General features: G+C 46.8%; 1 protein-coding gene across 4 annotated transcripts in view; it reads left to right on the top strand.

Moving 5' to 3' along the window:
- Positions 1-14,285, top strand: part of bcam (basal cell adhesion molecule (Lutheran blood group)) — a 53,050-nt gene continuing 38,765 nt past the window's right edge. For 2 of the 4 annotated variants that reach the window (XM_037075697.1, XM_037075696.1), the window contains exon 1: positions 3-283. In XM_037075697.1, the coding sequence (XP_036931592.1) occupies positions 220-283 (64 nt within the window). In that variant the 5' untranslated portion in view covers positions 3-219. Of the gene's footprint in view, positions 284-14,285 lie in introns of all 4 variants that reach the window. The other 2 variants (XM_037075698.1, XM_037075699.1) reach the window with 2 other exon arrangements.

Here is a 14,285-nt window from a genome sequence, read left to right as displayed (position 1 = left end):
GATTTCTGTGTGTGTGTGTGGGGGGGTGAGAGAGAGAGAGAGAGAGAGAGAAAGAGAGAGAGCGAGAGAGAGAGAGAGAGAGAGAGAGGGGTCCAGAAAAGCCTTGGAGCATTGAAAGAAGAAAGAAGTCTCGCTGCTGCCAGATCTCCACACTCCACAACCCCAAAAACACAAAAGTGAATACTCTCCCTTCGTGAAAAGTTCCGAGGAGAAGCTGCCATGGACGGGATAACATTTGGACGCGCGTCGCTCTTGTGCACCTTGCTGCTGTGGGCATTTCAAGGTAAGTCTCTCTTTCATACTTTGCCCCTTCACCTTTTTTTCTTTCTTTTCCCCCTTTTAAATAACACCCGCTCTCAGTAACTTTATAAAGCCTCGGACGCGGCGCTGGTTAGTTTTCCATGGCTCCAGGCTGCAGATTTCTACTTTCCTCTTTGGCAAGAGTTGAAGAGGTCCGCTGCGTTCACGGGACGAAACCTGTCCGTACATGTCGCAGCGTGAGGCGACTCCTCAAGTTGTCCTGCTCAGTCGAACACTTGGCAAGCTTTGCGGTTTTTTATTTGCTTTTGCTTCTTAATGCCATTTGTGGAGCAACATGTTACCGGTTCCGCACGAGCCGAAACAAGCCGGTAGCAGGTGGAGAGAAAAAAACAAAAAAACAAAACGGAATTTATCCCGAATTAGTCTCGAACACGTTTTTCAACAGTGACGACAGACAGTGGGCAGCAGCAGCAGACAGGTTCACCTACGTGGTATCTACACTGATGTTTTCTCTGTAGTTCTGCGGTAAGGTCTCTCAGCTCCGCACTTGAGTGCACTTCTTTGGCGCACAGGACTGCGGCACGACGTTATCTCCCTTATCTGATATTACATGTTGTACTGTCAAAATAAAACTCAGATTTTTTTTTTAAAAAAAGTGTTCGTAATCATATGAGGGTAAAGTGTAGATTTAATAATAAATCTAGAGAGATTTTTAAAAAAGAAAAAAGAAAAGAAAAAGCTCTCATCGTGCTTAGGACGTCACTTTTGAGGCTTTTATTTTGAAGAGCTTGTTGCCCGTCTCCTGCTGCTGCTGCTCTCCAGCGCTTTGATGTCTGATCTGCGGGATTTGCGTCTCCTCTGCTTGGCAGTGCGCCTCGCCCTCAGCGCCCCTGGGTGCTGCCAGAGAGACTAAGCCAATTTAAATCCAGCTCGACTTTGGCCTTATATGATCTTCTCTTATGAAAACTTTGTGTGTGTGTGTATGTTTTTTTTTTTTTTTTTTTTTGCCTCCTGCCCCTTAACCATCCAAGCATATTCATTTAAGGAGCTGCTGCAGCGCTCCACAAGTCTAATATTGACCTCATACATTTACACATGGAGATTTATCTCCCTCTTAACCGTCCTGGAGGAAGTTAGAGCGCTCCCAGTGAGATGATGCCTCCACTGGACTGTTTGGTGTTTTATACTGTCAGCGCAATTCTCCAGTTAACATCAATGTAAAATGTGTAATAGATTACTTGTTTGATGTTGATGTTTGTGTGTTTTTCCCTCGCCTTTGGGTTGTTAATGTGGCTGAATCAAATTTCGAATTTTGTGCTCGAATGCTCTCTGGGTGTTCTGTGGAAAAGTTATTTTCTAATTCCTCGCCTGGAAGCAGGATGAGCTGCAGGGCGGGGCTGCTGGGCAACTCCCCTCTCCTCCACTTTCAATCTCTTCTGGCTTCACTGCATCATCTTTTTTTACTCCCGCCCTCCCTTATGGATTTTACAGCCCTTCAACGAGTAGCAGTTTCTTTTCATTTCGCACGAAAGCAGCTTTTTATACATCAGCGTCCAACTCCGAGTTTACCTGCTTGAGCTCCTCTCTCCTCCTCATTCCCCAGAGCTCTTTTTACGACCTCCCCCTCCTCCCTCCCTCCATCCCTCCCTCCCCTTCTCCTCTCTGGCCTCAGAGACAGTTGTTGCACTTTGGTGTCTGGCTGCCCTTCATGGAGCCTTTAAACAGGTGCCCTACCCAAGAAGTGCCTTGTAATTGATGGATGCAGTGCAGATCACACATCACTCTGTACAGCTGTGGCGCATTGATTTAAAGGCTCAGCTCCCGGGTGCTGAGCTCACCCTGTTCCTTCCCGAGTACGTAAGGAAGAAAAAGTCTTTATTTCAATTTGGTGCTTCAAACATCCATCTCTTCTTAGGATAAGTTATCAAAATCTCTCCTTCTTACTTTTTCGTTCTCTCCCCTCTGCATAGTTTTGTCTAATAATAGCAGCTCTTGTCAGGTCTCTTTGGGATTCTGTCACACAGACCCACATTCTCACAATCGCTGGTCACACACTCTCAGCTTCCAGCTATGTCATTCCCAAGCATGGGAGAGCACTAAATAGAACCAAGGGGGGACACATAACACCCAGATGTGTGTCATCATCTCCTTTAAATGTGGCCACATAGCTCTAAGCATGTTCGCCTGGCGTTTATGTATGTAGCTGTGACACGCGGGTGTGTGTTGCACGGCGGCCCGGGGTGCCCCAAAGTGCTCGACATGCCTGTGCCCGGGATCGAGCTGACCCTTTGACCCACTCACCCAGACTTGTTGGTAAATGGCTCCTGCTTGGACGCTCCTGAGATGCCATTGCCTTTCTGTCAACATGCTGGCGTCTAATTTCATTGTGGGTGTTTCAAAGTTTACGATAGAAGAGTCTCTCCCAAAGTAAGAAAGAAACATCTCTAAGTGGATGTTCAAGAAAAATACATCACAGCGCTCTAACCTCACGGGGTAGTGACGAGGTTACAAAAGTAAAAAGACGGTGGGTGTTTTACTAAAGAAACAACTCAAGCACCGCCTCGGCTCCTCTCTTAAACTCTGATTTGGAAGTTTTTCAGGGATAAAAAGAACAAAGTGACATTAATGTGAGGAGATAAAAAGCAGAGTCAAATGCTCAGATGAGTTTGAGTTAAACTGTAGAGACTCCAAAGTGGTCACAGCCAAGTGGAGAGAATCGCAGTGACAAGCATCAGCTGACTTCAAGGTGTTAAAGTCTAACACGCGGCGTCAGCCTCTTTGTCTATCGCCGCCTTAATTCCCACAGCCATTTCCTCACTTTTAATTTCTGTCCCCCCCGCCAGCGCGGCATCAAAAGTGCACCCCCTGCGGCCGTGTGTAATTATTATGGTATTAGGCCGGAAAAAGAGCCATTTAGCCTTGAGGAGATAAAAGCCAAGGGACCCTCTTTTTTTTTTTTTTTTTTACAACTGTCTCTGTGTCAGTCTTTTGCAAGTGTGTACATGTGTGCATTCTTAAGAAAGTACTCCCAGGCAGCATACATTCAGCCACCGCAGATGCACACATCATGCACCCTGGTGTTACGCAACACTGAAAACCTCAGCCTCGTATAGCGGTGAGTGACAGATTGATAGCGGCTGCTTTGGGAGAACAAGTCCATGTTTGCCCCCTTGTCGTTCAGGCCTCTGGGGGTGGGTGGGCGGGGTGGTCTTTGGAATGGTGGGGGCTGCAGTTATTGAGGTGATTCACTCCCCCTCAGAGTGTTTTTTTCTGAGATAGTGACAGAGGAGAGCACTCGGGTGGAATGAGTGGCATTCCTCCGGACAGGTTGGAGCTCGCAATGCAATGCGTGTGTTTGTTTGTCACCACCTCAGATTTGGTGGAGAAAAGCTTCCTTTATTGCCTTTAAAATCCCCCTCTCAGCGCGAGTCACGGGCAGTAATCCACGTACAAACAAGCGGCCACAATGCGGCTTCAGTGTCACCGTCATAGGTGCAAAGCTGGAGTGTGTTCACAGCCAGGGTGCATTCTTGTGGTGTGACCGGGCTTCAGGAGGGCCACCGGTTAAACATTAATCAGTTAGAATAAAGCGTTGACTTGCGTTAAGAAGCCCCATTTAATAATCAATGAGCTCTGAGAAGGACATCTGAGCCGGATACACACTGGTGTTTATTATTTGCAGCGATCAACACATTAAAGTTAATTACAGCAGTTTGATAGCACACCAACTTTTCTTTTTTTTTTTCTTTCTGGCCGGTGAGCTGGCAGTCAGCACAGGCAATCGGGCATCCGCAGATGGTAGACTGCACACGCGTGGTTAATCCTGGTTTGAAGTCAGTTAGCGAGAATGATGTGGTTCACAGCGGAAGACGGAAAAGTTTATCCGCCCCTTCCTCCCCTCCTCACAAGCTTTTTCATCACATCTTCAGAAGAGCTGCAGCCAAAAGCTGTGATTACACACACACTCATCCACAGGTACTCATACATAAACAAAAGGTGTGTTTCATGAGATTAGCGTTGTCTCCGTTCCCACATCTTTCATTTCCCTACCTTCTCTATTTTTTTTTTCATGTCTGCTTGTGTTGGCTTGCTGTGATTTACCGTGTTTGTCTTTGACCGCTGTTCCTTTTTGTGAGTCGCTCCTGTTGGGAACCCTTGCATAGCATCAGGGAGAATTTCCCGCTGTGTTTTAGTGGGAGAAGACTCTATTTGCTTTCTGACGCCCATCTCCAGCAGATTTACGGCCACTATTGCTGATTTAAGAACGAGAATGACCGTCCTCCCCCCGTCACTTTGGAACGCATTCCAGTATGGTGTCCGTCTCTGCCTCCATCCTTGTTTGAATCTCGGTTTAAAGTGGTTTCAAAATATGCATTGTCAGTAGTATTAAGAGGAAGAAGAGAGCTTTTCGGCCGGCTAGCTTTGAGGATGCCGTCTTGCCATTAGAGGGGGTTGTCGGGGAGGGAAGGAAGGAAGGAAGGGAGGAAGCAGAGAGGAAGGGACGGACAGAGAGGAAGATCAAGGGACGGGATGAGAGATGATTACAGCTGACTGCAGTGTTGCCACTGAGCCGTCTCGTTGGTCTTATCTCAGGGGAGGAAGATGATGGCGATGGGTAATTTCAAATGCAGCCTTGAAAACAGGCCTCCATGTCTCTTAACATGTGTCCTTGTCTCTTCATCTGTGTATGCAATGGCGATGGCGTTGGTGGTGGTGGGGGAGGCAGGGCGATTCAGGGTTGGAGCAAAATTGAAAATTCACAAAGCTCTTTCAGGAGATGAGGTTAAGTGCTGCCAATCCATTTAGCAGCAGAGTGCTGTAGTAAGACAGCCAGTCTCTGTCACTGCATTTGTTGTAGGAGTACACAAAGCGGCGGGATCGTGCCTGGTTTAGCTGCATGGCGTACAAATCTGTGACATAAAACAGCGATGGGAACACGTTGGCTTACATGTTCAGCATTGGAAAATGGCTTTGTTTTTGTTTTTTTTAATGATATTCATTTTGTGTCCAGTTGTTGTGCTCAGTTGCACAGTGTGTGGAAAAAAGGGGGATGACTTGAACAAAGGCGATAAAGGCAGAGACAGCAGCGGCGGGGAGGATCAGACAGGCGGAGGACGTCAGGAATTGAGGAATACCAATTAGGAATGGGGAATGTCGCGGAAAAGCCTGGATCGAGGGCCAAGGAGATCATTTTCCTGGCAGCGGAGGAGAAATCCTAACCCCTGCGCCCCTCCAACCCTAAACCCTCCATCTGACTGTTGGCTGGCAGAGCGTCCTCTGGGAGCCCCGCAAGCTGTTGCCTTTCAGACATCAACAGTTGCCTCAGCAGCAGTTGTTGAATGCACCCCTCCAAAAAAGCCCTGTCAACCCCCCCTCCCCTTCTTCACGCACACACATACACACTTGGGTTCCATTACCACCTCATGTCCTTCCACACCACTGGCTCGGCACAGTTTCGGGGGAAGGAGAGAGTCAGAACTGTAACTTAACAAGCTCTTCCTTTCCTTTTTTTGTGAGTGCTCTCAGAGAATGCGTCTACTACATTACTGTACATGATCATAAACACCTCACAGCGCCACTAAGCTTGCAGACAGACATCGGTAGGCACCTTTGACCCAGTAGTTCTTGCTTCCTAAGGAGTGGTTTCAGGAATATGACTGCCAGAGGCCTCATGGGATTCTTTTCCTCCATTATCTGAATCGCGTAACGATAACCATGCGATGAGGGTGACTTAAAGTTCACTGGGCCACCGAATGCTCCGTGTTTACATACGCACGTGTGTGTGCATATTTACTCATACCAGAGCCACAATGGTGGAGGCCGAAACGACGATGATTACTTTTCTCTCTTTCTAAACCACTTTTCATGTCCAATCTCCGGTTTCCATCTGTCAGAGTAACATTCCTGTGTCCCCCCCCTCTCTCCCCTGACTTTAATCTAGTTAATGGTTAAGCAGCGGTGGTTAACCTCTCCGGTGACGCCGGTCACTGTTTGACAATGAGATCTTATTGCCTCAACTGGGCCGGGGGGACCTGGGAGACAGGAGAGGGAACATTAATCCCGGTGGAGGAGGGGTTAGTGTGTGAGAATCATAAGTGGTGTTCATGTTGGATGTTCGCTATGACTTCATGTCTGCAGAAAAAGGGGGTTCCCTACGTTACCTGAGAGCCGGGCCCGAGTGTCATCAGTGAACAGATCCAGTGTCAGTTTTCAGGGCTCCCATGTCGGGCAGCTGGCCTCAGGACACAACTTGTCTTTGTTTTATCGAGGTTTCACTTACCTGAGCCCCTCAGAAAACAACGACTGCAGCACTAAAGTTCCCCCTCACTCGCCTTTGACTGTGTGAACTTGACTTTGAAAGCGAAGAGAAGTGGAGTGAAGTTACCACACTCAGGCTGTTAATATTCTCCTCCAGTCACATCCTGTTCGTAACTTCAGTGCAAATCTCTTTTTCTCTGTTAGTTATTTCTCCCTGGGATTCTCTCGTCGGTTCTCTACCACACCCTACTTTATGCCCAGCTCTGTGAATCATCACTCTCATCACTGCGTTTTTGTTTTTTTTTCTTTCTCCTCTACATCTGCTTCCCTCCTCCTCTAACTTTGTCTCGCCCCCCATCCATCATCTGTCTCTCGTCCCTGCCGGGGGCCGACGCAAAACACATACATCCCTCCCGACCGCGTGTTGCCTAATCGTCACAATAGCAGTGAACAGAAGGGGCCACTAGAAGCAGGGTGTCTGAAATCCCTGGTGGTTCTTAGCAGTAGGGGAAGGTAATCCTTATTGTTTTTTTGAGTGGCAGGTCAGCTAATGACAATAATCAAAGCCAAAAAACTTGCAGTCACTTCCCGCTGGTGTAACAATATTTATGAAGTTGCATCAGAGCGGTGTAGGGGCGGCGGAGAGCGCTTGAGTTTCTTCTTGGGTTTTCAGAAGTTTCAAAAGGCAGACTTCCTGTGATGTCCCGTCCATATTCCTGTAATGCAAGCAAGCGAGTCAAGTTTCATGGTTTCATCTTGATTCAGTCGAGCAAGAGAAAAAAAGTAGAAGCTTGCCTCAGTTTCATATGAATACTTAATCCAAAATCAATAGCATTCAATTGGGTTATGACTCCATCAGGCTAAATGATTCCCAATTACACGTCCGTGCGATCTGCACAACAACACGCGTGATGGATAGTTATTGTGGGGTTAATGTCAGACTTACAGAGTGCATAACTGATTTAGCCTCTTGTTATTAAGGGCTAAAGTAATTATAACCCCAGTGTTTTGCCTCGAGAGCTTCTTGCGTTCTGCCCTGGTGGGCATGTTTTTCGGAGGCAGGGCTAAATTTAGTTAACGATTATTTGAACTGAATGATATATCAGGCAGCAGTCAGCCGAACATACTGTACGGCCCTTTTTCCTGGCTGCCTCATGAAGTGGTGAGAGAGGCTGAGAGGTCCAGGACAGGCAGCTCGGACAGCCGCCTTTGATCCCTCTCCCTACACACACACACACACACATACACACACACTTTAAGATTTGTCTCCATGGAGAATGATGAAAGATGTACCGACTCCCCATGTCAATTAGCAGTTTGGGAGAGTGTGTGTGTGTGTGTGCGTGCGTGTGTGCATCGAAGGCAGTGTGTGAGGGTGGGGTTTGGTTAATGGAAGGGGCAGAGAGGACACATGTTCAATAATAAGGCCTGACAAAGGGGGACAGGCGGAGGGAGAGAAGGAGGGAGGATGGGAGGATGATGGAGCATTCAGTATGTCACTGCTTTTCATCGGGCCTCACTTCTACTTAGGGCTGGAAATCAATACCATTATATTTAAGAGAATATTTTGCCACATTGAAAGATATCACAAAATTAAAATAATGAGGTTTTTTGTTGGAAGCCGCACCATAAATGAGTGAAGCCAAAAGGTGACTCATTGTTTGCAATTTGCAGTTTGCTTTCAATAGTTATTTTGGACTGCAACTAATGATTATTTTAATTTTCAGTTAATAATGGTTTACTTTTAGGAATCTGAGATAAGTGTCTTTTTGATGGTTTATAGAAGCTCTGAAATGGTGGTTGATCAATGTTTACAAACCCTAAGATGGCCTCCTCAAATGTTGTGTTTATCCACAACCCAAAGGTATTGAGCTTACTATCAGAGAGAAGCAAAGAACCCAGAAAATATTCACATGTATGATTTATTTTTGACCGTTATTTCCCTTAAAAATGACTCAAAACCGATAAGTTGTGTCACACTTTGTCAAATCTAGTGAGGACTACGTGGAGACACTGGAAGAGGCTTAGGGAATCCTACAGGCTGAGGTGAAGAACAGGTGGATAACACAGGACAGACTGAAAAACACGTCAAGGAGCACTCAGATTATATTATACACATGGGCTGATTACAAACAAGACACAGGTGAACACAGAAAAGGAGCGGGAAATGACGCAAAAGGGGTAACGGAAAAGCAACATTTCAGAGTAAAATAGGAAAAAAAAATCACGTAATAACAAGACAGTAGCATGACAAATCAATTGTAAATGAAATCACAATATATGTTGATTAATTTGATAGGAAACTAATTGATAAATCGCTTAACATCGCGAAAAATCAATGAACTATAATTATTACCAGTCACTGATAAAGCAGCCTAGCTCAGCTGTACAGCAATCTAGCTGGCGCATCCGGGCCTCAGAGGCTCTGTATGTGTGAGAGACACAAGTGGAATACACTCTATGTGCGTATGAGCTTTAATGGTTTGGCCTCAACTGTTAGCAGCAGCGTTGGAGCCAAGTGTGTCCCACTCAGCTGCGTTTGGCTCAGATCGTGCAGTGCCGCGGTTCAAACGCGGCTGTAGCCCCGGGACTTCTCACTGCAGCACTTTTTTCTAAATGTATTTTTCAGTGAGGTCTTTCTGTCTCTGCACCTGAACAAGGCTACATTGTTGAGACATTCCTGTAAGCTGTTGGAATGCAGGTATTAATACTGGGCTGATTACACAGGGAAGAGGGAGAGAGACGGGGGAAAGGAGAAGGAGGAGAGGGGAATGGAGAGGAGGTGTGGAGTGAAGGGAGTGGAGGAGGGCGGCACATGGAGGCACAGTGAAAGGGCGACGAAGGGTGGTGGTCGTCGATGTGCGCGCATGGTGAATGCATGCAGGTGCTTGTGCATGACGATGCGGGTGTGCATCTATGTGCTAGATGGGAAGGGGGTGTCGGGGTATTTGAGTGTGTGTCTGGAATGCATACCCCATTAAATGAGCCAACACTGCAGTGTGTGTGTGTGTGTGTGTGTGTGTGTGTGTGTGTGTGTGTGTGTGTGTGAGAGTGTGACAAAAGCTGAGGGTTAGTTGTGGGTGTGGGACAGGACCCAGCTGTGTGTGTGGGCACCCGTCACTTGGGGGACTGTTAGGAGCATGTGAACATTACTGCAGCCTCGACATGAACTGGAATCCGGACTTAACAGAGGATATAAATAGGTGTTTGTGTGTGTGTGTGTGTGTGTGTGTGTGTGTCCAAGTCCAGTCCCACATCGATGGCAGTACCAGCTGGTGACGGGGCAGCGGTGCACTTGAAGGAGAGCCCACCACTACTCTCAGGGTGCCTCACATGGCCAGAACCACCTCCTTTCTTTATCCCTCCTTCATCTTTTGTTTTGAAGATTAGAGGGTCCTCGTGTGAAAATGATGATATTTTTGATCACAAATGAGGAAGTCTGGTGTTTATGTCTTGTATTTTCATGTCACAAATAGCTTTATTATCTCATTCCTTTCTTTAATTGCTATCATTCCCCTCCATCTCTGTCATAAATTGGTGGCGGTTTCTTTCCCTGTTAGCACTGTGTCATATTGTGCTGCCATGGTTGTGGCCTCTGGTTCACCAGCTGGTGGTATATGATCCAGGCTGTCAAAATTAGAGCCTGCTCTCCTTTGGCAGGGAAGTAAGCAGGTTAAAGCCAGCCAAAAAATCCACCATCCACTGCCTACACCCTTTTTAGTAGCCCCTCACCCACTCACACTCCCCACCTCGGCCCCATCTGCTTGTGTGCATCCGTTTGGCGCTGGTTTCGGGGGGCAGTTGGTGTAACGGTTCAGGGGAGCATCTAAGCCGTGCCCACCATCGGCATGACAGGGCAAACAAAGTCAAAGCCCAGTATGCGGTAGTAACCCCGAGCTAATGCTAGTTTCCGGGGTAAAATCGGTGAGAGATGCTACATGCTAGGAGCAGTTTGAGGAGAAGTGGACCTTATGGTTGCATTGGTACCAGCCAAACAATGGCATACTTGTGTTCCTGCAGCTACCCACCTGTTCTCTCCTCCCGTGCTTCGGCTGTGTCCAAGTATCTGAACAAGGCCTCCTGTCCTTCATCGGACACTTTCTCCTTCTCCCACCAACGCTGTGCCTCTTTTTCTCTTTTTTTTCTCTCTTTCTTTGCCTACTCCCATCGGACAGGGTTGGCATTTTTTTTTTATCAGGACAAAGGAAATGGCAACAGTGACTAAGAAAGAGGAGAGACAGCTGGACCGTCATGGACTCGAGATCGTGTTGCATTTGCACACTTATCACACCCTCTCTTTACTGTCTGTGTCCTCATTTCTTCCTTTCAGTGCCTCCTCACCCTTCCCTGTCTTTTGACATTTTCACCTCCTTCCACTTCCTCTCGCGGTCTTGGTTTCTTCTCTCACTTTTTACTTCCACCTCTCTCTCCAAATTCTCTCTGCCACTCATTCGATTTCTCATACCACATATCCCACTGCCTCTATCTCTCTCGGCCTCACTCTTTTTTTCTTGTTCGTGTCCGTCTGTTCCCGCTCGACTATGTGGTCGGAGCCCCTGCAGTGGATTATCAGTCAGTTGACTCACAGAGGGCAGCCAAATCCTCCAGTACAAACATGAGACAATATCCAAATGATTGGCTGGTTGGCTCTGGAGCGTGGAAGCAAGCCTCCATATCAGCTTGAGCCAGGCTCGGTCCACAGGTCTGCCCATAAAGCATATTAGCTGGTAACACTGACACACTGCAGTGTCTCTGTTTGTTTGCAGCAGCTGCTTTGCCTGTAGTACAATCCAAAATGGAACAAATTATCAGAAAAATACAGAGGCTGCTATCGTTTTTTTTTTCCACATACGGTTATTATGCCTGTGGGTGGGAAGAGGAGTTTGGATTGCAGAAATCATTTTAAGTAATGCCAGTAACTGTGTTAGACCTCCTGTTCAGATTTGTTTTTCATGCACTTCATGGTGGGGGCAGGTTCAGCCATCGGTGATTTCAGCAAGTTTTGTTTTGTGCTTCAGTTTTGATTCCTCACACCTCGCATCTGTTGTCACCAGAAAAAAAACAACTACAGTTTTGGCCAATTGTGCAAACCTTGGACTAGGGTTGAGCGATGTCTATGAAGATGTCCAGAGTTACACATTGCGTTCAACAATCACTTCGTTGTTTGAATGCTGGGTCATTGGCAAAGTTCCATTTTTGACTATATCAGGAAGGCTGTCAGGTAGTCAAAAAGTCAGGAGAATCCTCAACAGCTCACAACTGTAGTCACTACCACTGTCGCCTGGGCTGCAACCTCCAACTGTCTCACAGAGCTGAGAAACTCTGACCCCCATCACCAGTGAAGGAAGCAGGAACTCTCACATCCCTGCTGGGTGAGTGTCCGACATACATTCATACCCAAACTGGGTTTAGAAGAGTCTTTGTCTCCGCATCTCACATCCACAATTCAGTTGTGTTCAGCCTCTGGGGCTTGAAACGAAGTTAGCTGGCTAGCTATCCTGAGGAAGCTGAACTAAGAAAACTATAATGCAAATAATAAAAAAGGAAACAACGCTGACTACAATGTAAGTGTGTTAGATTCGCGGAAGGCCAGGGATATTCTCACGCATGAGGGCTGAGAGTGTTGGTTGTGTACGTCCTCAGAAATAAATACTACGTAGGTAATATGCACATGAATGGTAGGATCACTGTAAAGCCAGTATGGCACTGTGACAGGGTTAGGAGTCAGTGAGCAAGTCAGTGGCTAACATGTGCCATGTTTTCATATCCTCCAGTAACACATGTCGTATACAGGAACTACATTCACCACTCAGCACTCAGCCAGGTGTCTACATGAGGTGTGGTGTGGTTCAACAGCAGGAATATCTCCAGCCTAACTGTGCACGTTTCATAGGAAAATAATAAATGGGACATGGAGACGCAACGTTAGTGCAATGGCCCGACAGCTACTTTCTATATTCTCCCCCCGATATGTCAAAAACTCCTGCCTTACAGCAACCCCGAGGGGACACACTACCTGAAATACAGAAGCCCTCACCAAATGGAAAATCTTCCTGCATTTGACATTTGGACCCTCTCTGTGTGTGGCAGGGTGCGTTAAGGATGCCATTGTCTATTGACCCAACTCTCACTCTTAGCTCAGCTGTGGCGATTCCCTGCTGTAGCCCAACATTTATCCTGAAGAGATGGCCGCATTTCTATATTAAATCTTGCTTTGTGCGCATTTTGTGGCATTGTTCCCACGTGTGGCTGCTTATTTGGAAAATGTTATGAATGAAGCAACAACCAGTTGGTGTGTTCTGCGACAACAGAGGGTGGTGAGCATCTGGGCTCTAGTATGCAAAATGTATGTAATACCTCTTTAATCTAAGGAACACATTGTCCCCGATCTACTGGGTCTTTCAATCCCATCTGCCGTCGCTTGTGTGTTACCTCCAAGTGTTGCCTCCATGTGTCTTCCCGCCTCGCCTGCCACCTCAGCCTGCTCATTATTGAGATACAGGGTTGGCTTCTCTGCCCTCCAGCTACCTTTCTTGCCTGGAGATGGAGAGTTGAAGTCATGGAAAATTCTGGAGCTCTGCTGATGATAGACAGCCTCCACATCTCCTGGCCGTCAACTTGGTTTACTTGTCTTCCACATTCCTCAGCTCACACTTCTTTAGTTCCTCTCACCTTGTCCTGGATTTGACAGAGACCCCCCCCCCTTCCTGTCCTCTCTCGTCTTCCCTCACTCTACCCCTTCCTGCCTTATACCTGTAAGGACAAGCTTTTGCCTGCCTCTGCAAACCCCCTCCATTCCCCACACCATAAATGTCAGAATACGCCCAGGGGCCTCCAACCCGACCGCTGAATGTGTAATTCTGACCACAGTGTTACAAAGCCCATTGTTTCTCCGATGGTATGTAGTGACATACAGACTATACTCACATCATCACAATGAAAAAACTAGATTCTGTAAATGTAAAATATAAGTCATCTGTTCTTAAACAGGCCTGTGATTGTTTGGGCACAGTGTTATGAATAATGAATGAATGATGCTGATGGGAGGTCCGGCTGTGCCACCTTTGAGTTCATCTAATTGAACGAGTTCAATGGCGTTGTGTCTGCTTTCATCCCGATCTTGTTCCCTTCATCTCGCCATCCCCCACTCTCCAAATGAAAAGCACAGGGGATGAATATAGACACGTGACCACAGATGTCCAGTGATACATACGGGATGCGTTTCATTTCATTTTCCCTCTTTCATTTTCTTCATCCTCTCCAGCGACTTTCATCAAATTGAACTGGAATATTCTTTTTTAATAATTCTCTTTATTATGTTACTTTCAGAAGAAACGCTGGTAGCCAGTTCTTTTTATCTTCCTCAGAATAGTCACCAGCCCCACTACCCTCTACCTAACCCCACCTTTCTCTCCTCACCTCCCTCCACCCAACTCTGCCTTTATACGTTCAGATGTCTCTACATTATTACCAGATGCTTGGAGATGGAGGAGTGGGATAAGATGGTGCCAGAGTCATAGAGGTGTTGATAGTGAAGCTTCGACACCCCTACAAACTTCCAGCAGCCTCCTCTTAAAACACACAACCAAAAAAGATACACAGACACACTCGGAGTCATCCTGCTTGGCTTCCCACCATATGATGTTGTATTTCCTGCTATTATCTTAAACAACCAGCACTTACAACGCCTACCTGGACCATCTGTTCCCATAAACGCCAACAGCAAGACACATCTACTTGGACAGAAACCAGTTTTCTTTTTTTTT

This window comes from Acanthopagrus latus, chromosome 17, assembly GCF_904848185.1.
Source record: "Acanthopagrus latus isolate v.2019 chromosome 17, fAcaLat1.1, whole genome shotgun sequence".
NCBI lineage: Eukaryota > Metazoa > Chordata > Actinopteri > Spariformes > Sparidae > Acanthopagrus > Acanthopagrus latus.
Note: the sequence above shows the minus strand (reverse complement) of the source record. Positions and strands in the feature narration are given on the sequence as shown.